The sequence below is a fragment of the Bombina bombina genome, chromosome 6 (assembly GCF_027579735.1).
Source record: "Bombina bombina isolate aBomBom1 chromosome 6, aBomBom1.pri, whole genome shotgun sequence".
Taxonomy (NCBI): Eukaryota; Metazoa; Chordata; class Amphibia; order Anura; family Bombinatoridae; genus Bombina; species Bombina bombina.
The window spans coordinates 493,047,667-493,074,057 of record NC_069504.1 but is presented as its reverse complement, the minus strand read 5'-3'; the positions used below and the strand labels follow the sequence as shown (position 1 = coordinate 493,074,057).

Below are 26,391 nucleotides of genomic sequence, written 5' to 3'. Positions count from 1 at the left end.
TTTAAGTTATGAAAATACAAAACTAGGGAACAGGCTCTGAGCTTTGCATTTGGTAACTTTCCCCTCCCCACACAAATACTTCTTTAGAAAACTATTATACGTTTGCTATTAACAACATTAATAAAAGGACAATCTTTGGCTTTCAGACTTTAAGATTAGCAATACTTATAATTAAAATATTTGCATTTGTAAATAAGCCAATCAGGAAGATTTTTGTTGTTTTATCATTAGTATAGAACAGCCCTCTAATGAATAAACTGTAATGACCACATCAGTTTTTATGTTTCTTCCACTGTTAAGAGAGATGTTAGAATTCCAGGAATCCACTCAAAATAAATACAGTACAAAAGAAAAAAAAAATCTGGCATTTTATAATTTTAGTTTTCATCAAAAACCATATTCATACCAAACCTTTATTTACAGTTAAAAAAAAAATAAAAGGAAAAAAATAAAGCAGAGAAAAAAGCACTCACACTGACAGACAGACAAGGAAAAGAAAAATATACATATGTATATATAATATATATATACTATAACCACAGTTCTCAATAGACTCCCTTTGGTAGAAAGTGTAACAAAGGGTTGGTGGTTTGCTAATATGCCCCATCCCTCCCTCATCACTATATTACAAAGATTGCTACAGCAGCGTATACTAATACAGAGCTTGCTATAAAATGTGTTGATGGGGAGGGATACAAATGGAAGGACCTCTTTTTTGTAGTTTATTTACAATTATTTACAAGACCGGAGGGAAGGAGACCATGATGAAAATCTGCTGGGACCAAGAGTTGGCAGGAGACTAAACCTGAACATCTTCTGTGACGTGCCTGAAACCTCTGGCAGCAAATGAGATTAATAAAATCTCTAGGTGAGGCAAGAACAGGCCTTTTCTGTTCCTTGATTATTCTTCAGTCATTGTTAGCTTGCTCTTGAACCCCCAAGTTCCCAGAATTCCACTGAAGACTGGACTTTCTACAGTTATCCTTAAGGGTTCTTGAAGGTAGTCCCATATTTGACACGGTATTTATTGATGTCCACAAAGTGCAGTATCTCAGAGTCCCGAGTTGTAACACAGGGCACCATGCCCTCCAATGCTTCCCCCATTAGCCATTTCCTAGTGTCAGAAGCCATTTCTCGGCTCACATGCTCCAGATTCCACTTGCTCAGCCAGGACTGGAAGCGCTGGTGTAGCCGTTTGCTTACACGCTCATGTGACTGGGAAAACAAGGAAGTTAAATATTTTAGTTCATTAGACATTTATTGTGGGAAACCCCACTGCTTGATCTTAGAGGGACAGTCTACTACAGATTTTTTATTGTTTTAAAAGATAGATAATCCCTTTATTACCTATTCAAGTTTTGCATAACCAACACTGTTATATTAATATACTTTTTACAGCTGTGATTACCTTGTATCTAAGCATCTGCAGACTGCTCTCTTATTTCAGTTCGTTGGACAGACTTGCACTTTAGCCAATCAGTGCCGTCTCATAAGTAACTTTACAGGTGTGAGCCCAATGTTATCTATATGGCACACATGAACTAACACCCTCTAGCTGTGAAAAACTGTCAAATGCATTGAGATAAGGGGCAGCCTTCAAGGACTTAGAAAATAGCATATAAGCCTACCTAGGTTTAGCTTTCAACTAACAATACTAAGAGAACATAGCAAATTTGATGATAAAAGTGAATTGGAAAGTTGTTTATCATTGCATGTCCTATCTGAATCATGAACGTTTAACTAGACCTTTGACTAGACTGTCTCTATATACTATGAATAAATACAAACACATATACACAAAGTATTTTGCAAAAGTTTTAGGCAGGTGCATTTTTTTATTCTTACATGAAAAATGTCTCCCTTTCATGGTGGTGAGCGTCCACAAGCAACAACATTTTGAGATTAAGCTCCCTCTACCAAGAGGCAGGCAAAAATTACCAACACAGAGCTTTACTCCCTCCCACTTCCTGATTCTTCTCAGTCTGCCATATAGCCAAGAAAGGAGAAGAAACAGACTAGCAAGAAAGACAAAACAGGGTAATGAGGTGCATGCCAGAACTGTCAGACGTAAATGGGTGGGTCTTGTGGACTCTTACCAGCATGAGAACTTTATCAGGGAAGAATAAATTATGTTTTCTTTCATAAGGTGGCGAGAGTCTACAAGCCATAACATTTGGGATCCAATACCCAAGCTGTGGAGTCCACAATATCAAAAATAAATGGTGGGACAAAAAATTGGGCAGGTACGTCATTGACATTGACCAGACACGCTGCCTAGAGAACCTTCCTACCAAAAACAGCCTCCAAAGAGAAACAAAACTTTAAAATGATAAAAATTGTTTTATGAGAAATAGATTGTGTCAACTAATCAAAATTAGATTCTACAAGGAAGTAGGTAAAATATAGATAAAGGGGAATCAGTTGATATACTTGGCTTTTGCAAAGGCATTTGATAAATACATAGTTGTGAAAGGACATTAGGTCAGAGCAGGATGAACTTGATTTACAAGGGGGATCTACAAAAATTAGAAGAATGCGCAGGTAAATGAAGCTGTGATACAAGGTGGTGGAGCCCCAAGTAAACCCTGCAAATCAGTTGTTTCAAAGATGCTACAGAGACTATGGATGCCTTTTGACCCCTATGTTGCCCAGAAAAATTAACAAACAAGCTAAATTCCTTGGTAGCCTGAATATAAAACATTAAGGCCCTAACAACGTCCAAATAGTGAGAGAGACATTCTTTGTAGTCCCATCTTTGTGTCCTCCTCCCAATAATTCCAATATCCTGATTGATGTTCACAGAAGAGACAAACTTTGGTAAAAAGTCCTATTGAATCCTGAGAATTGCCTTATCCTGATGCACCACTAGATTAGGTGGTTCACAAGATAAAGCAGAAAGTTGAGAAACCCTCCAAGCTGACAAAACGGCAAAAGAAACAAGGGCTTTCATGATAAGAGCTGAATATCCACATTGTGGATATGCTCAAAAGGATGGACCTGTAACAACCTCAGCACCAAACAGATTCCATGGAGGAGACACTGCTCTAACTACTGGCCTAATCCTTACCAAAGCCTGGACAAAGGTCTGAATATCTGCAATCCTAGCCAGTTTCTTGTGGTACTGAAATGAAAGAGCTGAGATCTGACCCTTTAAAGAACTAGCAGACAAACCCTTATCTAAGCAATCTTGCAAGAATTGAAGAATCCTAGGAATGCAAAAAGAATCCCATCGGAAACCATGAGAATCGCACCAAGACAGGAACACCTTCCAAGTCTTGCAATAAATCTTTCTCATAACATGTTTCCGAACATGAAAAAGTGTCCACAACTGACTCAGAAAAAACGCGTTGAAGCACTAAATGTTCAATATCCACGCCATCAAATTAAGAGATTTTAAATCTGGATGAACAAAATGATCTTGAAGAAGAAGATCCCATCGTAGTGGAAGCTCCTACGAAGGAGAAGACATCTGAATTAGATCCGTATACCAAGTCCTGCGTGGCCAGGCTGGGGCAATAAGAAATACCTGAGCATTCTCCTTTTTGATCTGAGCAATTATTCCGGGAAGAATACACGTACATCAGACGATAAGTCAAAAGGACCACTAGCACATCGATCAGAGTCTCTTGTGGATTCCTCAACCTGGAATAATATAAAATCAGAAGTTTGTGATTCAGAGAAGACACCATCCTGTCTATGCCTGGAATCCCCCAGCAAGTTCCAATTTGGTAGAAAAACTTCTTGATTAAATGATCATTCTCCTGAATGAAAAGTTTGATGACTGACTTCACTACGCCCATAGCAGAATGCAAGGAACTTCCTTAATTGGTAGAGAACACTTAGTTCCACCTAATGATTTATATATGCCACCACTGTGGTGTTGTCTGTTCAAGAAGGAAACCTATTTGAGATTTCAGTTAGAGGCCAACTCTGAAGGGCCCGATAAATTGCACAAAATTCTAAGAAATTGGTAACCTTGCCTCCTGAGATGACCAGGCACCCTGCGCTTTCTGGTGCTCCCCAATGGCCTCCAGCCAGAAAGGCTGGCATCTGTAGTAATTACCACCCAAGGAAGTCAATTAAAAGGTGCTCCCAAAACTATGGATCTGTGAGATATCCACCAACTAATAGATAGTTTGGTTTTGTGATCCAGACAGATTGATTGAGACAAGTATGAATAATCCCCACCCCTATCACTGCCGTAGCATGGGCAGTTGAAGAGGATGCAAGTGAAACCTTGCGAACGGAATAGTGTCTGAAGATGCTAGCATCAGACCTATGACTTCCATGCACAGAGCAATAGTTGGCAAAACGGTAACCTGAAGAGCTGCACAAGCTGACTGCAACTTCTTTCTGCGACGTTCCGTAAGAGAAAGGTGCATATATACTGAACCTATAACTACACCCAGAATTGTCAACTTGGTACTTGGGAACAGAGAGCTCTTTTGAACATTGATATTCCAACTGTGATTCTTTAAGTGCTGAATCACTGTCTCTGAATGTTGAGAAGTTTGGAAAAGGGAACAAGCCTGAATAAGAATGTCATCCAAATAAAGAGCTACTGAGATCACTTTTGTTCTCATCGTTGATAACAGAGCTCCCAAGGCCTTGGTGAAGACCCTTGGAGCTGTGGCTAGGCCGAAAGGGAAAACGAAAAATTGATAATATTTGTCCAGAAAAGCAAACCTGAGAAATTTCTGATGGTCTTTGTGAAAAGAAATATGCAGATAAGCATCCTTCAGATCGCTTGTGGTCATGAATGAACCCTTCTGAACCAATTAAAGAATAGGGCGAATTCTCTTCATTTTGAAGGTGGGAACTCTCAGGAATTTGCTCAGAGACTAAGTCTAGAATTTTTTACTTAGTCTCTGTACTAGTACTATGAAAAGGTTTAAATAGTACCCCAGAGAATGTTCCACTATTGGGTCCGGCACAATTACTCCCATCTGTTCCAAATCTGGAACACACTAAAGAAATGCAGAATCTTTGACAGGATTTTTTTAAAATAAATGACAGAAGAAACCTCCCTTGAGGCGGTTTGAAACAAAAGCCTATTCTGTAACCCTCTGAGATAAAGTTTAATACCCAAGGGTCCTGAACAGATTTGAACCATGCTTGCTGGAACAGACTTGAACCAGGCCTGCTGAAACAGGCTCAATCTGCACCCAACCAAAGCTGGCTCTGGTATGAGGACCGCACCTTCATGATGAATTGGAAGATGATGATGAAGGCTTATTGGAATGCTTTTGCTTGTTCCAGGAACCTCCAGATTACCAGGACGGTTTATTAGATTCAGACCTCTAAGACAAATACGTTGACTTCTGTCTGTAGCCATCTGAATTTCTGGATTGACGAAAGTACTGGAATCGGCCAGGTCTAGCCTTGTTCCTGGATCTCTTATCCTGCAGTAAGAAAGATCCTTTACTGCCTATAACTGTTGCAATAATTGAATTCAGACCTTCACCAAATAAAAGATTTACCCTTAAAGGCAAGATGTAAAAAGTCAAATCTTCAAAATTGTATCCGCTGATCATAAGGCACTTCTGGATAGAACTGCCAGACTCGCGTTCTTGGCATTCAAACACTATCCATAGTAGCTTCACAAATTAGCAACCTTGATTATTTTTAAACAATTCTGTACTTCTTACAAAGATAGATTCTGAAAGTGAATCACACCACAAGGTGACTGCTGCGCCTGACACACAGGCAATACGAACAGTTGGTTTAAATAAGAAACCTGCTTGCAAGAACGCTTTCCTAAGATAGGTATCAAATTTCCTATAAATGGGATCCTTTGAACTGACACTCAAGTCAAAATTAAGCTTTCATTATTCAGATAAAGCATGTAATTTTAAATAAACTTGCCAATTTACTTCCATTAAAAAAAAAAAATAATGCAGTTTTTTTATATTTAAACTTTTTGAGTCACCAGCTCCTACTGAGCATGTGCAAGAATTCACAGAATAAGAGTATATGCATTTGTGATTGGCTGATGGCTGCCACATGATACAGGGAGAGTGGAACTAGACATAACTTTTAAAATTGTCAGAAAAAAAAATCTACTATTCATTTGAAGTTCAGACTAAGTGCTATTGCATTGTCTTGTTATCTTGCATTTGTTGATAATGCAAATCTACTATGTTGACTGTTCCTTTAACGGAACAGTGTTTCTCTTAGCCAGAGTAGATATAGCGCAATAGACATTAGCAATGTATTCCCACACTTCTGAAAAGGACGCCGTAATAGGAAAAAAAATCTTGAATTTTGGAGATACCACAAAACGGGATACCCAGTTTATCCCATTCCTTAGAAATAACCTGAGAAATAGCCTCATCCGGTTTAGTAATAGACAAACAGAATACCCAATTGTTTAACAGATTTTCAGGGGAAAGAGGTTCTTGTACCCCTAAGGTCAAAAACTTCATGTAGAAGGGACTGTAAATATTCCAATTTAAAGAGGAAATTGGAAGGATCCATCTCCTGTTCAAAACTAGATTCCTGTTCATATGACAGGAGTTCCCACTCAGAGAATGAGTAAGTCAGCCGTCTCTTTAGAGCTCTAAACCTCTTATTCTCTTTGTGGATCAATACTGCTGGTCCTTCAGACAGAGCACTTCTAAAGGAAATACATTTGTGTTTACCTGCAGGCAGCAAAACCTGCACCACCTTGTTTTGAAAATGTACATAAGTCCCTAAATCTAGAGAGAAATCCATATTCCCCTCCTGAGATGTACATACTGGAGGGGTATTAGCTTGTAATACCAGTTTTGAATTTGTAATCATAATTGTGAAGGAGGGCAAACCTGAACAATTCTGCAAAGTAGGCATTTGGCCTGAAGACTCAAATCCGCGGCTCCTCTGAGGGAATAGGCTGAAAAGTTAAACACGGCACAACCTGAGCCCAGCTAAGGATTTGTGTCACAGTCTCAGTATTGCCCAATTATAAAAGTGCCCCACACAACAGAGTCCCCTGAAGCCAGAGAACTAAACAGTGTTGATGTGTCACATGGGCTGTAAAAGTGACTTACCATTAAAAATTCATACTTACCCTGCACTCTGACACTGCACTTACCTTTGTACTCAAATATATATACAGCCCCATACCAACTCTTTTAGTTCATGTGCACAACTGAGATTGGGTAACTGCTATACCCCATGTATCATAGAATCAAAAAAAATTACCACAGCACCAAGTAGATATCACAAATTCTTTATTGGAACATGGGGTTCCACAAGACAGGTGACGTTTCGGGTTTATTTACCCTTAATCATGCCATACTGTTTGACACCAAATCAGTGCTTAAATACACACCTATTTACAATAAAAAATAAATAAGGTTTCAAACCATATATCACACATAAAAATCTCAACTGTGGTTATACACTACCAGCTAGTGGCTAAGAATATAAAATTTAACTTATTAACACATCAATATTTAAGTATACAAGTATGTATCAAAATGGAACAGAAGATGTACTGCATAGAAATCCGGAGCAGAAAAATGCAGATAATTTTGAAAGATGAAATCTGCCTCTTGGGAAAAAATCCTTGAATTCCAATTGATAACCGTGGGTCACTATTCCTAGTGCCCAGGAATCCTGAACATCTCTTGCCCAAGCCTGAGCAAAGAAAGAAAGTCTGCCCCCTAATAGATCCGGTCCCGGATCGGGGCCACCCCTTCATGCTGCTTTGTGGAAGAAGAAAAAGCGGGGGGTCCTCCTTTAAAGTTCCGAAATGAACGAAAATTATTCTGTTTACCCCTCATTTTAACTGACCTATCCTGAGGTAGGGCATGGCCCTTACCTCCTGTAATATCAGAAAAGATCTCCTTCAATTCTGGCCCAAAAAGGGTCTTACCTTTAAAGGGAATAGCTAAAAGCTTATGTTTTGATGACACATCAGCAGACCAAGATTTGAGCCACAATGCTCTACGTGCTAAAATAGCAAATCCTGCATTTTTGCCGCTAATTTAGAAATTTGAAAAGCGGCATCAGAAATAAAAGAATTAGCTAGCTTAAGAGCCTTAATTCTATCTAGAATGTCATCTAATGGAGCCTGAACCTTAAGAGACTCTTCTAGAGCCTCAAACCAAAAAGCTGCTGCAGTAGTTACTGGAACAATGCAAACAGTAGGTTGTAAAAGAAATCACTGATTAACAAATAATTTCTTTAGTAGACCCTCTAATTTCATATCCATAGGATTCTTGAAAGCCCAACTATCCTCAATGGGTATAGTAGTACGCTTAGCTAGGGAAGATATAGCTCCCTCTACCTTAGGGACCGTTTGCCATGAGTCCCGAATGATATCTGATATAGGAAACATTTTCTTAAAATTAGGAGAGGGAGAAAAAGGTATACCTGGTCTATCCCATTCCTTTCTAATAATTTCCGAAATTCTCTTAGGAACCGGAAAAACATCAGTGTAAGTAGGAAATTCCAAATATTTATCCATTTTACACAATTTCTCTGGAGGAATCACAATAGGATCACAATCATCCAGAGTCGCTAAAACCTCCCTAAGCAACAGGCGGAGGTGTTCAAGCTTAAATTTAAATGACATAGCATCTGAATCTGTCTGAGGCAAAACATTCGCTGAATCAGAAATTTCACCCTTAGACAGTAATTCCCTGATCCCCAACTCAGAGCACTGTGAGGGAACATCGGAAATAGCTAATAAAGCATCAGAGGATTCAGTATTTACATTAATACTTGACCTACTGCGTTTACCCTGCAACACTGGTAATTTAGACAATACCTCTGTAAAGGTAGTTGACATAACTGCAGCCATCTCCTGCAGAGTAAAGGAATTGGCATAAAAGGTTGTGACACTTGGGGAGAATTGGATGGCATATCCTGATTCTCTTCAGACTGCGAATCATCCCTAGGCACACTTACTTTATTTAAAATATGCTTTTTACATTGTAAAGCCCTTTCAGTATAAAAGTTACACAATGTTAGAGGGGGTTGCACAATAGCTTCTAAACACATAGAACAATGAGAAACCTCAATGTCAGACATGTTGAACAGACTAGTAATACCACAAAAGTCATTTAAACACTTATTTATAGCATAAAATAAACATTAGAAAAAACATGTACTGTGTGTTTATGAAAAGAAAAAGTGAACAATTTTTCCAAAATGCACAAAAAAACGTTAAATTATTCCCAAATTTAACTAAATATTGTTGGTTAATCCAAAAATTACTGCACCCAGAAGCAAGGGAAGAAATAAGGCTTTAGAAGTACTTATATCCACATGTAGTCAAAAGATAGATAAAAATACACTCTGCACCTCGCTACAGCCCTGCTGTGGCGCCTACCTGCCCCCAGGGTACTTCGAATCAAGTTTCCAACCCTTCAGACCAGCTACACAGTCCAGGAGCCACCGAGTTATTGTTTGCTGCTGCTAAGCCTGAAGAAATTGCGCCAAAATAGGCTCTGCCCCTTAAGGTCAAAAGTCGGATTAGGCCCAAACAACACTGCATGGAAATGCAGTTTTGCACTAAAGTAAAAATACACACACAATATAACCCTCAAGCATAAAACCAATAAGTTTTAAGTGCCAAAAATAAAAAACATAAAACATTGTTTTTTATATTGTCTCCCATGTCACATAATGCCCAAATATCAACTGATAAATATAAAATAGGGACTCCAGTAACACCCCTCTTATTAAAATAGGTTTTACTGCTTACCCCATTCCAATACAGGGAAATAATGCCAGCCAGCCAGTTCTGATACACCAAGTCTCCTCAGAAAAAAAGGCTGCACATACCTTAATGCTGCTTGTAGCATGAAACCGGTCTCCACACTGAAGATATCTCATGGTTACCTTCAGAAGTCTTGTGGGAACCAGCGTGGATCTTAGTTACAAATGCTAAGATCATCAAACCTCAGGGCAGAAATCTTCTTCCATATCCCCCTGAGGAAAATAGTACGCACCAGTACCATATAAAATAAAAAACTTCTTGATTGAAGAAACTAAAACTAACATCTCACTTTACCATGTCTCCCTAGTATAACACAGGCAAAGAGAATGACTGGGGTGGAGGGAAAGGGGAGGGTCTATATATACAGCTCTACTGTGGTGCTCTTTGCCACTTCCTGTTAGCAGGAGGTTAATATCCCACAAGTAAGGATGAAATCCGTGGACTCGTCATATCTTTGTAAAAGAAAGACCCTTTTTAATGAACTATCAGAAATATACCTCTCAGATCTGGCCCAAACAAGGTCTTAACCTTGTAAGGAAACGCGAGAAGCTTGGATGCAGAGGAGAAAAATCCACTGACCATGAATATAGGCACAAAGCCCCGCGGGCTAGCACAGAAAAGTTAGATATCTTGGCTCCCTGCTTAAAAACTTGCATGGTAGCATCAGAAATAAAGGAATTGGCTAGCTTAAGAGCCTTAATTCTGTTTTGCATCTCCTTAAATGAGTCTCTACCAATTGGAACAAACAAGGAGTCACACCAATAAGATGCCGCACTTGACACAGTGGCAAAACAAACCTCCATGTAAGCCCACAGCTTAGTCCATTGATCCTGGAAGAACTGCTATCCTCTCTAGGAATCGTAGTTCTCTTAGCCAGAGTAGAAATGTCCTACTACAATAGGCACAGTGCGTCATGATATTTAATGGAAACATACTTTTAAAGACAGGAGACAAAGAAAACTCCAAAAGTAGCTCTCCCCTTCCTGTGAAAAAATCTCCCAGCACGGTTTAGTACAGAAAAAACTGCCACAGAGGAATCCTAGTATCTATAAAGTTCACTAGATTCTTTAGAGATTGACGACAGGCGTCTCAGAGTCGTTCCAAGGCAGCCACCTTCTTTAATCGCACACATTAATCGCCTCTGCAAACTGCCCCTTTTTTCAGTTCTTTTGACAGACTTGCAGTCTAGCCAATCAGTGCCTGCTCCCAGATAACTTCTCGTGCACGAGCACAGTGTTATCAATATGAAATACGTGAACTAACACCCTCTAGTGGTGAAAAACTGTTAGAATGCAATCTGAAAGAGGTGGGCTTCAAGGTCTAAGAACTTAGCATATGAACCTCCTAGGTTAAGCTTTCAACTAAGAATACCAAGAGAACAAAGCAAAATTGGTGATAAAAGTAAATTGGAAAATTGCTTAAAATTACATGCTCTATCTGAATCATGAAAGTTTATTTTGGCCTAGACTGTCCCTTTAATCTGAAGCATACTACTTCAGCATCAGATAAAGGAATTATACTGGCCGAATCTGAGAATTTACTCTCAGAAGCTACTGACGTATCCTACTCATCAAACCTATGAGGAATGCAACCAGAGTAGCTGCAGGCGATACAGAAACCTTACTATCTGAATCTCTAATATTCCTCCAGCAATTTTCCCTAAGAATAGAAAAAGCAGATAATGCCACAGGTACCCAAAAGATACCTGTGCATGCAAATAACTCCTCCAGGAGATAACTAGGAACTACAGGGCACTGCAGGTGACGCCATAGAGGCTTTAGACGAAAAATGAGAAACTGTGGCATTGCCTAGACAGTATTATCCTGGGAGACATTGGCTCAGAAGTAACTTGCTCTCTATCTCAAGAGATCCAGCGAAACACATAAAAGCATATTAGAAAACAATATTAGTGTATAAAACCACACAGAGTTTTTGCAAATAAAAACAGAGGCGGAATTAAATGCAACGGTCACTAAGATCAAGTTAGACAAAGGGACACTAAAACACAGAACAGATGAATAATGTATAAAATTACTGAATACTAAATATAAGTATATAGTATAGTATCAGGGAGAGGGAGATATTAAATAATAATTTATGCTCCCAACTATTATAATCAATAACAAACCGTTCACCATAATTTCTTGATGAAAACGTTACCAGAACCTAATTCTCACAGAGAGACTGAGAAGTGGAAAACAACTCCGTTCTCAACCGGAGTATACAGCGCTGTAGGATCACATGACAACCCAGCCAAAGTCTTAAATACTCCTCCCACTCCCCTCATCCCACAGTCATTCTGCCGAGGAACAAGGAACAGTAGAAGAAACATCAGGGTGAAAGGTGCCAGAAGAATAGAAAGACGCCCCACACAAAATTACGGGTGGGGAGCTGTGGACTCTTTCCATCAGAAGAAAAGGAAATTATCAGGTAAGCATAATTTATGTTTTTCTTCTTAAATGCAAAGAGTCCACAACTGCATTTATTACTTTTGGGAAAACAATAGCCAAGCTACAGAGGACACTGAACGCCAAGACGGAAGGGTACAATAGGCGGCCCATACTGAGGGCACCAGGCCTGAACCTCTGCCCAATAAAAAACCCCGCTTCATCCGAAGCCGAGAAAAATTTAAAAGGAAAAGCCACAACACTGACTCGTAGTCCAGAAGCCCAACTAGAGACCGTAAACGGACTTGACTGAGTCAACAGTCCTCCAGGAGACACCCTCGCCCAACAAACGGCCCCCCACCGCTCATCTCCACAAATGGAGACACCAGCCAAAACCCCCAAGGGAACAAGGCAAAGGAAACCAAAGGTCCACTAATACAAACCCCCCCCACCTCCACCAGTGAGCCCAGCTCACAGAGACCCAAAGGGGCCCAAACAGGGAAAGGAGGCCACGCCTATACCAAGCGAAACCCGGGATAAGGCCAGGCACAGAGACAGAACAGACCTCTCCCCAATACGGAATGCAACTGAAGAGACAAAGTCCTCCTAGTGTATGGCCATAGAATACCAAAGTATTCGACCATGAGAAAGTGTGTAATACACCCACAATAGGACGACACAGAGGGTACTTGCAAGGAAGAAGCAGTCAAGCAAGAAACAGACCGCAAAAGCAACCCCCAACCCGCGGGACCTACACACAGGTCCCTGAAAAGGGGAACACAAAACCTCAATCGAGGCCCCCCGAGAAGAAGAGTATACCCTCAGAACCCGAAGGAAGAGTAAACCCTCTTCTATTCAATGGAGCAAGTTGAAAGGAAAATCTATACCCTAGCAGACTAAGCTAACAGGCATAGACTCAACAAAGCTCACACAGCCAGAGGAGACTGCAACCCGAACGCAGTTCCTTAGACCGCTCGGCAATCCTGACCTGCAGACCCACACTCAGCTGGACCAACCCAGCCTCCGGATCCAAGACAGGGAAACAAAAGAATCCCAAAATAGGTACAGGAACGAACGTAAGGATAGCACAGCCATCCCCACAGAGCACAAGTACAACTCAATTCTGAAACAGACAACCAGGCCATAGACATAAAGATCTTTCAAAGAAAGGCCCAACAAGTCTGCTTGGAGCCAGCAAGACCTCAGGGGGAACCAATCCCACCATTCCGCCTCCCATCCAGAAGAAGCCCCAAGCAAGAACTCTATATCCATAGGGAGGAGAATATTACCGAAAGAAAAGGGATGATGCCCGAAGGACAACAACTATCCTCAAGGCCCAAAGTCACCGGCAAACAAGAAGAGAAATTCCCAACACAGATGTCCTAGAAAAGGACCCCCTTACAAGTAGCTTGCTAAGCGAAGGCACAGCCGAACCCAATCGCCTGCAGAGCAGAGAATCTACTGGAACAATGGTAAGCTAACCAGGGGAATGCAACCCTAAGGTGCACCAGAAATTGGAATGCAGCGCCAGCAGCTGGGTATGAACCAACCACCCTTGAGGCTCAAGCCACATGGCTAACCACCAGATGACATGGGCCACTCTGTGGCAAAGAGTAAAAAATACTCAAAAAACCTGGCCAACCAAGACCAGGTTAGGTAGATAGAGCAAGGACATTGCCAAAGTTCCCACCACCGTGGAACACCCCAACCAGCCCCGAGATCCCAGATTCCAAAACCACCCAAGACTGGGTCAGTAAAAAGGCCAAGCGAAGCTTCAGCAACCTGAAGTCTCAGGGAGAAAAACAGGTCAGGGCACCTAATAGTTCAAGCAAACCTTTCCCTAGAACTAAGCACCCCAACCAGCCAAAAGCCAGACACAAGGGTATGGATGCATATCCAGAGAATCCGGATAGCGAGAAAAACTTGAAAGCTCCGACCAAAGGAAGGAACCACCCCTAGCTAAAGGTCAACGCTCCAAGGAGCAAGGCTAGAAGTCGTATGAAGATACTTCTCAGAGCCTCAGGACAACCAAGGGAAACCTCAAGGTAAAAAAAAATCCCACTAGCAGAACTAGTCTCCCTAATACCTCCGCACAAGCAGAGAACACGGAAGAAAAGGCACTAAGCCTACCCAGCTGCGGAAAACCCCAAGCTAAACCAAAGTCCCCGCCGGGAACAACCATCACCCGGAAACACAGATCCCTAAAAGGAGATTGATTCACCCGGAGGCAATGGAAGAAGACCCAAAGGTCTTTTATAACTCAGTGAAGAATAAGAGCTGCATCTAGAAATACTAGAAACAGCTTACGCGTACACCAGCAAGGTTTCACCAGCTGTAACAGGTTTCAAACTGCAAACCTTCCGCATGCTAAACAGCTAACCTGTACAAGCTGTGTGGATCAAGCCCAAAAGGACAATCCAGAGGCCTAAAAAACAAAGGCCAAACCCCTCAATACCGGTAAGGGGCATTAAGCCCTTCTCACGGACCCACAGGTCCTCTCGAATGCTTAGCTGAACATGAAAAAACAATGACTAACCTGAGCACTCGGCGCTTCTACCAAACCAGCCGAGCAGAACAGCGCAACATCTCTGAACAGCCGCAAAACCAAAGGAACCCGACAGGACCAGCTGCACCTAGGGCCCCAACCGGGAAGCTGCGTAAATTCTTCCTCTTAGGGGAAAAAACAGAAAACAGACTTTTTTACAGAGAACTAACATGTCCAACAACTTACGAAGAAGTAATAAAGAGTATCTATCCCAGAAGGTTCCCGAAGGAAACCAAAACAAATAAAAGACATCCCATTGGATATAAATAAAATATAAGGCAACCCGGAGGTTAACGCCAAAAAAGACACAGGCCTACCCGTAGGACCAGCCAAACGGAGCCCTATCAACAAAACTGGGAAAGATCTCAAACAAATGACAATCAGGAGATTACCTCATCCCCACATGTCTAATGAGGTGCACCATTCGCATTATCAGACTGAAAATCCCCGTATCTGGTAACGATAGTGTCATTCAATAACTGAAAAACATGCCTGAGCAACACGCAAAGGCACACAATCCTGTAACGGAAGGCACAACACTCAGGGACAGATACCCCCGCGGGGAACTGTAGAGGCCCTCCCATAGGCGGAAGGCCAGGGACGATAGGGCATGAGCACATTCTCAAATAAACGTCCAGACGAACAATCGCCAATATTATGTGGAAGCAAAAACGTGCTACAACCTCCGGGGGAAACACGCCACCCCGCATGGAGGAATCATAAACTGGGTTACCTGCATGTGCAGAAGTATGAATTGGTAGTGAACTCGGCTCTCTGAGGACAGAACCCCCAGAGGCAGATGGCTCAGCAGTCCCTTGATTCCCCGAGCCCGAGGAACCAGGCGCTCTAAAATGGCATACGGAACAAAACTGGTTGACAGGCGTCAACGAGGCCACTCCGGATTCATCACCAGATACAAAATCTGAAATCAGAATAGTCTCAGTATCTGAATCCTCTAACTGAATCTGAAATGAACAGTCTCAGCATCAGAATCCTCCATAACCGGATAGAGGATATTTAAATATGGACTAAAGTAGTGAAAATTAAAACGGCACCTGACACTCCCAATGGCTGGGGCACTCACCACCTCCTATGACCAGACTCCTGTGGACTAGAAAATTTCCTTCACCACGCAGTTGGGAATGCGGAAATTGAAGAACGGAACGTAGCCACGCCCGAACAGAAGGTGAACCGTAGAGTCCAAACAAGCGCGCCCAACCAAAAGGCCACGTCACTTCCAAAGGCCTCAATGTTCCAACCACGAGCACAGTAAACATTGCACATAAGCAGGTTGAATCACAAACATGATTATAAACCCCCCTGTTCAATAAACCCCCTCAGGAGATATTAACCCTCTATTCCAAGATACTAAAAGAGACTCACTGAGACCCTTATGTTATACGTTAGACCCGCAAGGCGGTAGCCTTTCGGGAAATATTCACATTATAGTACATTGCAAATAACGTAAAATGAAACGATCTAATCGGAATCTATGCCGTAGAACAGGAACACGGACCTTCAAGTGTGACGGATAGTAGCATCGCCTCTGCCATGGACTTGAGTGAAGAAAGCAGGCAGCAAAGCGAAGTTCGACAACGCCGATTGCTTGAGGAGCTGTTAACATGAGCCGGGATTGTTTCGCAGAAAGAAACTCTGTGCATCTCCGGACTCTAACTTTCATCCAAGCCCTCACTGAGAGACTGACAGGACTACTTAAAACTCCTGTCCCATGCCGAAGAGTACTTACCTCCATAAGAGACAAAAACAAAAATTCTGACACTTCTTTGCCATCCTCCTGGGACGAAAGGCAAAGAATGACTGGAGGATGAGGGGAGTGGGAGGAGTATTTAAGCCTTTGGCTGGGTTGTCTTTGCCTCCTCCTGGTGGCCAGGTTCTAATTTCTCAAAAGTAATGAATGCAGCTGTGGACTCTTTCCATTTAAGAAAACACCTAATGCAAGATTCTTTGCCCCAACATTGAGCACAATTGAAGCGCGCAGACACGGTACTCTGTCAACAGACAAGGGAGGCAGAACTCTCTAAAAGACACCGCAATAGCGTCCTCTCTAATAAGTATTGAAGCGCACAGGTACGCTTATTACTGCGCAGCCTAAGTAAAAAAAAACGACCATGAATTAAAAAGCTACAGAAGCCTAACAGGAACACAACCGGATGAAATAAAAAATAGTTAGAGTCATTAACCCCATAGGAGCCTCCAAACATGAACACATGAGCCCAAATATAAATACAGGGGATTCTATATTAACCCCTAGTCTCCTGTCACCATAAAGTGCCTACAATACTGCCTAAAATATCTTTCTAAAGGATATATATGTACCACATAATGTTGCATAGAGGATTTCAACCCTTTTAGGGCCAGTCTCCCAGCCCCAGAAGACGAAAAAACACTTGCCTGCACTTCTAGCCGTCCGGCAGGACGACGGCTCACCCGGTATGAGAGGATGCCACTCCTCACAGAGACCTGTGACAAAAAGAAAGATCAAAGTAAACCTACTTTGGCTTTCTATACAAGGGCAGCAACATGTGAGAAAAACGCAGTGAGGCCCACCTCACAAGTTCCTAACTGCTTTAAAGCCACCATTGCCCTACTGAAGAGACTAATGTGGGGCATGGCTAAGCCCAATCTTGAGAGGAAAGATTAGAGCAACGGAGAAGAGAAGCGGAAGTGCCGCTGCAGAGTGGCTGTATGCGGAAGATCCCAATATGCAAACAAGTGAGGGGAGGTGTGGAGCCAGCAACGGAATAAGCGGAGGACAACCGCAGACGTGCAGCAAAGGAAAGCAAGATGCTGGCTACTCGCAACAGTGGCAAACATTTTTCTTTATTGATCCAATAAAACAAAAGCGGTTACAGAAACATATGGAGGGGCTCAGCCGTTCTTACGTGTTTCACGCCCGTGGGCGCTTACTCATAGAACCTGAGCACAGGTAAAACAGGTGCTACATTTAAAGGCCCAATACCCAATCAGGTGCAATGAAAACAATGACGTATGTCCATATACGGAGCACATATAGAGTATAAACTCATGAGTAGAGGGCACTGTAAGGATAGCAACGTTTAAAATCAGATAATGACATTTACTTGTAGCGATGGTAAAGGGTAAACTAATATTGAGATATTTAATATGTATACATACTAATAAGTGTTGTATAATAATGACGACTAGCGTAAAAATTTTAATAGCCAAAAACTGGAAGAGTAAAAGATATCCCCCACAAACACATGTGGATACAAAAGACTTCAGAATTACTAGCATTAGAGGAAAGTCAATATTTAATCCAAAACACTATGCATATTTACGCAGAAATGTCTGCTATGTGGGAGTATTATGTGGATAAAGAGGGAAAAGACAGGGAGGGACAATCTCCATACACAATTAATTGAGATGCATGGGAATTAGTAACCTGACGCTCCAGACAACTCTTAATTCTTAATGGAATAAGTAACAAGGATCTGAGTCCATTGCAGACAGGTTTATAAAATGTTAGTACAGTTTGTTGTTTGAAAGTTTGTTTGTTTGTTTTTCTTTTAAACCAAAGTTATATGGATAATTCCGCTCACACGCAAAAGACAACTTATGGACAATTCAATATTTCGAAATGTGGTGAGAATATACAACTGCAGTTTAATTTTTCTTTTTATCCTTTCTTTCTCTTTTTTTTTTTCTTTTCCTTCCTTTTACAAAATTTAATCAGCCTATGTCAATATTATTGGAGCTGTGTCTCCTACCATTGTATCCGAATTTTTCAAATAAAGCTGATTTAAAAAAAAAAAAAAATAAGTGTTGTATACATATTAAATATCTCAATATTCGTTTACCCTTTACCATCGCTACAAGTAAATGTCATTATCTGATTTTAAACGTTGCTATCCTTACAGTGCCCTCTACTCATGAGTTTATACTCTATATGTGCTCCGTATATGTACAAACGTCATTGTTTTCATTGCACCTGATTGGGTATTGGGCCTTTAAATGTAGCACCTGTTTTACCTGTGCTCAGGTTCTATGAGTAAGCGCCCACGGGCGTGAAACGCGTAAGAACGGCTGAGCCCCTCCATATGTTTTTGTAACCGCTTTTGTTTTATTGGATCAATAAAGAAAATTTTTTGCCACTGTTGCGAGTAGCCAGCATCTTGCTTTCCGTTGCTGAAAGATTAGAGCAAACCTACAAGTTTATGCAAGATAAAGTGATCATCCCCATCCAATAGGCAAGTGATTCCGCCCATTTAATTTAAATATTAATAGGACGTTCTTTATTGAAACCTCACATGCGCACTGATTGTGTAAGGGAAAACTCCTCAGGGGCCATGTTCGAAATTCTGCTCAATCGTATGCGCAGACTGGATGAGAATGTCAGTAGTGTTCACATACTACAGGGGCTTATACTTTACTTTGCTCAAGGTAAGTATAAGTACCCCTAAGTTAACAAGCAAGTTGATTTCATCTTAGTAAAAGGAAATTAACCCCTAGACTAACAATCATGTTTTTTAACCCCTAAAAAACGAGCATGTTTTTTTCTAATAAGGCAGACAACCAATATATAGTAACTAACCAGCAATAATTTTTAATCCCTAGACTAACAAGCAAGTTAGTCTAGGGATTAAAATTATTTTTGTTCTTACAATGGATTAATCGCAGGAGTTGCAAAGATTAAAAGCAACAGCAACTTCGGATGCAACTAAAGTGAATTATTAACATCCGAAGTTGCTGTTGATTTTAATCTTTGCAGCTCTTGCAATTTATCCATTTTAAGAACAAAACAACTTGCTTGTTAGTCTAGGGGTTAAAAATAATTGCTGGTTATTCACTATACGGATGTCTGCCTTATTAGAAAAAACATGCTCGTTTTTTTAGGGGTTAAAAAAAATGATAGTCTAGGGCAATGGTATCAAAGTACAGGCCCTGGGGCCATTTGCGGCCCCCAAGATAGTTTCATATGGCCCTTCCTTGTTTAATCGATAAACCATTAATTTGGGCTGTCAATTCTTTTTTAAGGTTTCTAAGAAGTGTAACTAGTTGATGTTCTATATCGGCACTGACACGATAAATAAAAATACAAGCGTCCAGTGTAGACTCCCACCATGCTCTGCTTGGAATACAGTTCCAGAACAATCAATTCACTTTGGACTCACAAGATAAATGTAGACAATTGTGTATGTCTGCTGTGGCTGCAACTCCCACCATGCACTACTACTTGGGTAAATGTCATTTCCAGTTCCTAGTATATCTAGCACTCAGTTCAAGCGGCCCCCATGGACGAAGAACACTTGGCCAGTGGCCCCTAGATACATTGGAGTTTAATACCCCTGGTCTAGGGTTTAACTTCCTTTTACTAAGATGAAATCAACTTGCTCATTAGCCTAGGGGTACTAATTTTACATACCTCGAGCAAAGAAACACAGATAACTATGCTTCTGCTCCATGAATCTTCAGCGCTCTGGTGTGCCACTCCCACCAACATCAACGTCACTGTCATGAAGTCCACCCAGCTTCCTGTGCGAGTATAGTGATGCTAGGATTGAGGGGCCAAGATGCACATGCGTTAATATTAAAAGCATGATACGCACATGTGAGCCGCCATGATGTTTTTTACCTAGGTAGAACATCATTATAGGGTCCACATGATGATAAAAATGGGTTTGCCCACATTTTTTTTTATATGGAATAACTAGAAAACGGATGAAAACATTTAACAGGTACTTATTTGAAATATTAATTATACATAATAAAGTTTTAAAAAAGATTTAAAATGTTTTTGGGTTTACTATCCCTTTAAGAACCATCTTAAGTGTAAAGAAGAACAAGGAGTCCTAGAACACATGGTATGGCCCCCACAGAGCCCTGATTTTAACACCAGAGTCTGTCTGGGATTACAATTAGAGACAGTAGGAACTGAGGCTGCCAAAATCTTAAGAGTGGTTAATTCTCCAAGATGTTTGGAGCAACCTAACTGCTGTGTCCTTAAACTGCGTGCAAGTGTACCTAGAACTAATGCGGTTTTGAAAGCAAAGGGCGGTCATACCAAATATTGATTGGATTTAGATTTTTCTTCTGTTCACTCACTTTGCATTTTGTTAATTGATAAAAATTAATCTTAACATTTCTATTTTGAAAGCATTCTTACTCTACAACATTTTTTCACACCTGCCAGAACCTTTGCATAGTACTGTACATACACATTCCGCAAACTCCTTCCATCTTCAGTGATCTTTTATTGTAGGAATAATAATACCTCACTGAAGGAGGAAGGCATGTTGAATCCTTTGTTTTATAGGTTATACTTTTAAATGTAATCAGAACTTACGCATGCACCCCGGATGCTATTGTAAGTTGTAGTGCACTTGTTTGGATTATTTTGTTTGTTTTCTACTTTTTCTTAGCTCATTCAATCATCATCCTTTTTGCAGTCTCTTATAATTTTCAACCAATAATCGGATGTGCCCATTATGCCTTAAGGTCCATATTATTTGTATTCGCTTTCCCACTGTATTTTAGAATATTGATCTCTCACAGTAAAGAAAGAGTAAATGGGAAGGAGAGGAAAACTGCCACAAACGTCCCTACAGTATCGCTTTTTACATCTGGCTAGCTCATGCACTACATTATGTAAATGATTCCTAGTATTCCGCAGGTTTAAGCTCTCATACCTGCTGTGCCCGCAACAAGGCTGTACGTCGGTACATGTAGTCCTCAGACTTAATGACATATACCATCTTGTAGGAATTCAGTTTAAACTTGCATTCCAACTTGTCCAAACTCTCCAAATTCTCCAGTGGCCGTTTCCCATTGCCATCCTTCTCCTGTTCTCTGCCTCTCTGACATTTCCTGATTCTACGCAAATTTCTACAGGGAAAACAATCAGGAAATTCAAAATATCAGATTAACTCTTGGACCCATAGTTTTCCTTTTATTTTAGGAAGATAAGCTTAAAGGGACACTCAAGTCAAAATTAAACTTTCATTTTTCAGATAGAAAATTCAACTTTTTGAGTCACCAGCTCCTACTGAGCATGTGCAAGAATAAAAGTGTATGCGTTTGTGATCGGCTGATGGCTGTCACATGGTACAGGGGGAGTGGAAATAGACATAACTTCTAAAATTGTCAAAAAAAAATTATGCTTACCTGATAATTTCCTTTTCTTCTGATGGAAAGAGTCCACAGCTGCATTCATTACTTTTTTGAAAATAGAATCTGGCCACCGGGAAGAGGCAAAGACAACCCAGCCAAAGGCTTAAATACTCCTCCCACTCCCCTTATCCCCCAGTCATTCTGCCGAGGAACAAGGAACAGTAGAAGAAATATCAGGGTGAAAGGTGCCAAAAGAATATAAGGACGCCCCACATAAAATTACGGGTAGGGAGCTGTGTACTCTTTCCATCAGAAGAAAAAGAAATGATCAGGTAAGCATAATTTATGTTTTTCTTCTTAAATGGAATGAGTCCAGAGCTGCATTCATTACTTTTGGGAAAACAATACCCAAGCTATAGAGACGGGAGGGTACAATAGGCGGCCCACACTGAGGGCACCAAACCTGAACCTCTACGATAAAAACCCCCCGCTTCGTCCGAAGCCGAGAAAACTTTAAGAGGAAAAGCCCCAATGTCACTGACTCGCAGTCAGTCCAGAAGCCAAACTAGAGACCACAAACGGACTCTTGAGCCAACAGTCCTCCAGGAGACACCGTCGCCCAACAAACAGTCCTCCATCGAAGATGGCTTCCAATTGGAGTCAGAGTCCTTAGGGGAAGGAGTGGTTTTCTGTTCTCTATTCTGACGAAAGGAACAAAACCGATTAGAAGCTTTAGATTTACCCTTAGACTTTTAATCTTGGGGCAAAAAACTCCCTTCCTCCCAGTAATAGTGGAAATAATAGAATCCAACTGGGAACCAAACAAATTATTACCCTGGAATGATAGAGATAGTAACCTAGATTTAGATACCATGTCAGAATTCCCTGATTTGAGCCATAAAGCTCTTCTAGCTAAAATAGCCAAATACATAGATTTAATACATAGATTTAACATCAATCTTGATGATATCAAAAATAGCATCACAGATAAAATGATTAGCATGTTGAAGCAAACGAACAATGTTATGCAAATTAGAATCTTTTTCCTGTTGTGCTAACCAAAAAGTTGATGCAGCCGCAACATCAGTCATAGAAATGGCAGGTCTGAGAATATAGCCAAAATGTAAATAAGCTTTTCTTAGATAAGATTCAATTGTCCTATCTAAAGGATCCTTAAAAGAGGTACTATCTTCCATAGGAATAGTAGTACGTTTAGCAAGAGTAGAAATAGCCCCATCAACCTTAGGGACTTTCCCCAAAACTCTAACTTGGCCACTGGCAAAGGATACAACTTTTTAAACCTTAAAGAAGGAATAAAAGAAGTACCAGACTTAGACCATTCCTTAGCAATCACATCAGAAATAGCATCAGGAACAGGAAAAACTTCAGGAGTAATCACAGGAGGTTTATAGACAGAATTTAAACGTTTACTGGATTTAATATCAAGAGGACCAGACTCCTCAATATCCAAAGTTATCAACACTTCATTTAACAAAGAACGAATATACTCAATCTTAAAAAGATAAGTTGATTTATCAGTGTCAATGTCTGAAGTAGGATTTTCCGAATCAGAGAGATCCTCATCATAGGTGGATATATCAGTATGTTGTCGGTCATTACAAATTTCATCAGTATTATGAGAAGTTTATTTAAAGGCGGAATAGCAGCCATAGCCTTCTGTATCGCATCAGCAAAATAATTTTTCATATCTACAGGGATATCATGTACATTAGATGTTGAGGAACAACAGATACTGTACTAGCATTAATAAAAACTTTTACTGCATGCAAAAGCTTATCATGACAACTGTTACATACCACAGCGGGAGATATATTCTCCACTAGATTACAACAGATACACTTAGCTTTGGTAGAACTGTGTTCAGGCAGCATGGTTCCTACAGCAGCTTCTGAGAAGGATCTGATGGAGACATCTTGTAAAATGTAAAAGAAAAATTAACATTTAAACAAAAATATCTTATTTCCATAGATAGCAGTTTCAGGATTGGGAAAAAATGCAAATGCTAAAATTGACAAAAAAGCAAATAGCATAGCCCTCTGAACATAAAGACAAGGAGCATATAGGAAGTGAGGTAAAATAAAACTAAATTTTTTTGGCGCCAAGTATGACGCACAACGCAAAAGGCAGTATATAAATATAAAACAACCTAGCGTCAACTAAGACGCAGGAAATGACTAACTTGCATCATGGTAGACGCACATTTGCCCCAAAAAATTCTCGCGCCAAGAATGACGCAATAAATAACAGCATTTTGCGCCCTCGCGAGCCTAATTTGCCCACAAGTTTTTAAAAGAAAAACAAGTTAAATTGAGACAAAAACTTCCTAAAACACGATTCCCATATTGAAACTGCCAGACTGCAAAGGAAAATACACATAGACCTGACTCATGGCAAATATAAGTAAATACATATATTTAGAACTTTATATAAATACATTAAGCGCCAACCATAGCTGAGAGTGTCTTAAATAATGATAAATACTTACCGAAAGACATCCATTCACATATAGCAGATAGCCAAACCAGTACTGAAAGATATTAGCAAAGGTAATGGTATAAGAGTATATCGTCAATCTGAAAAGGGAGGTAGGAGATGAATCCCCAAGACTGATAACAGAGAACCCTTGAAAAGATTTCCCGCGACGGAAACCATAAAAAATCAATAGTCGATACTATCTTCACAACCCTCTGACAAACACTGTACTCTGAGAGGAATTGGGCTTCAGAATGCTTAGAAGCGCTTATAATAGAAGAGAAAAAAAAAATCAAGCACAAACTTACTTCACCACCTCCATAGGAGGCAAAGTTTGTAAAAAAAATGAATTGTGGGTGTGGTGAGGGGTGTATTTAAAGGCATTTTGAGGTTGGGGAAACTTTGCCCCTCCTGGCAGGATTGTATATCCCATACATCACTAGCTCATGGACGCTTGGCAATTACATGAAAGAAATCAGAATCCTCCATAACTTTACTGATTAAATAATGAACAAAAATAACTGGCACCTGACACCCCCAAAGGCTGGGGCACTAACCACCTCCTATGACCCAGACAAGCAGAGAACAGACCCTCTCCACGACACTCGGTCCAGAATACGGAAATGAAGAACGAAAACGTGACCACGCCTGGTCATGAGGTGCAACATGCAGGCCAGAGGAAAAGCGCGTCAGTCCACAAGACCTGCACAGTTCTAAAAACGTGTACGTTCCGTAAAAGCCATGAGCCCCACATCTCTACACATAAGCAGACAGAATAACATAAACGTGATTAATGCCCCCCCACTGTTCAATAACCCCCCTCAGGAGATATTAACCCTAGATTTAACAAAGATAAAGGAGTTCCACTGAGACCCTGGTCTTCTATCATTACATTCCACAGTGAAAAGGAAAATTAAATGATCTTACTGGAATCTATGCCGTGGAACAGTAACACGGTCCATCAAGTTTGACAGATAATAGCGTTGCTTCTAACATGGACTTGAGTGAAAAAAGCAGGCAGCGAAACTCGTCAACACTGATTGCTTATGGAGCTGTTAATATGAGTTGGGATGGTTTCGTAGAAAAACTCTCCCTGCATCTCCGGACTCCAACTTTCATCCATGCTTTCACTGAGAGGCTGACAAGACTACTTAAAACTCCAAATCCCATCTCGAAGAGTACTACCCTCCATAAGAGACTAATCCGTAATCTTCTGACGCTTCTCTGCCAACCTCCTGTGACAAAAGGCAAAGAATGACTGGGGGATGAGGGAAGTGGGGGAGGTATTTAAGCCTTTGGCTGAGGTGTCTTTGCCTCCTCCTGGTGGCCAGGTTCTGTATTTCCCAAAAGTAATGAAGGCAGCTGTGGACTCTCCCCATTTTAAGAAGAAAAAACATAATTTATGTAAGAACTTACCTGATAAATTAATTTCTTTCATATTGGCAAGAGTCCATGAGCTAGTGACGTATGGGATATACAATCCTACCAGGAGGTGCAAAGTATCCCAAACCTCAAAATGCCTATAAATATACCCCTCACCACACCCACAATTTAGTTTAACGATAAGTAGTGGGGTGATAAAGAAAGGAGTAAAAAGCATCAACAAAGGAATTTGGAAATAATTGTGCTTTATACAAAATAACCACTATAAAAAGGGTGGGCCTCATGGACTCTTGCCAATATGAAAGAAATGAATTTATCAGGTAAGTTCTTACATAAATTATGTTTTCTTTCATGTAATTGGCAAGAGTCCATGAGCTAGTGACGTATGGGATAGCAATACCCGAGATGTGGAACTCCACGCAAGAGTCACTAGAGAGGGAGGGATAAAAATTATATAAGTTAATTCTCATGAAATGAAAAAACTGAAAACATAAGCAAAAGAATCAAACTGAAACAGCTGCCTGAAGAATTTTTCAACCAAAAACTGCTTCTGAAGAAGCGAATACATCAAAACGGTAGAATTTAGTAAATGTATGCAAAGAAGACCATGTTGCTGCTTTGCAAATCTGATCAACTGAAGCTTCATTTTTAAAAGCCCACAAAGTGGAGACTGATCTAGTAGAATGAGCTGTAATTCTCCGAAGCGGGGCATGACCCGACTCCAAATAAGCTTGATGAATCAAAAGCTTTAACCACGATGCCAAGGAAACGGCAGAAGCCTTCTG

At 40.6% G+C, this 26,391-nt stretch overlaps 1 protein-coding gene across 1 annotated transcript; it reads right to left on the bottom strand.

Moving 5' to 3' along the window:
• Positions 1-352: 352 nt before the first annotated feature.
• On the bottom strand, positions 353-21,517 carry LOC128663154 (paired amphipathic helix protein Sin3a). Its single transcript, XM_053717347.1, has 2 exons — positions 21,310-21,517; positions 353-1,215 (listed from the first exon to the last, which is right to left on the bottom strand). The coding sequence occupies exons 1-2, from the start codon at positions 21,373-21,375 to the stop codon at positions 985-987; spliced, it is 297 nt and encodes a 98-aa protein (XP_053573322.1). The 5' UTR covers positions 21,376-21,517; the 3' UTR covers positions 353-984.
• Positions 21,518-26,391: the final 4,874 nt, after the last annotated feature.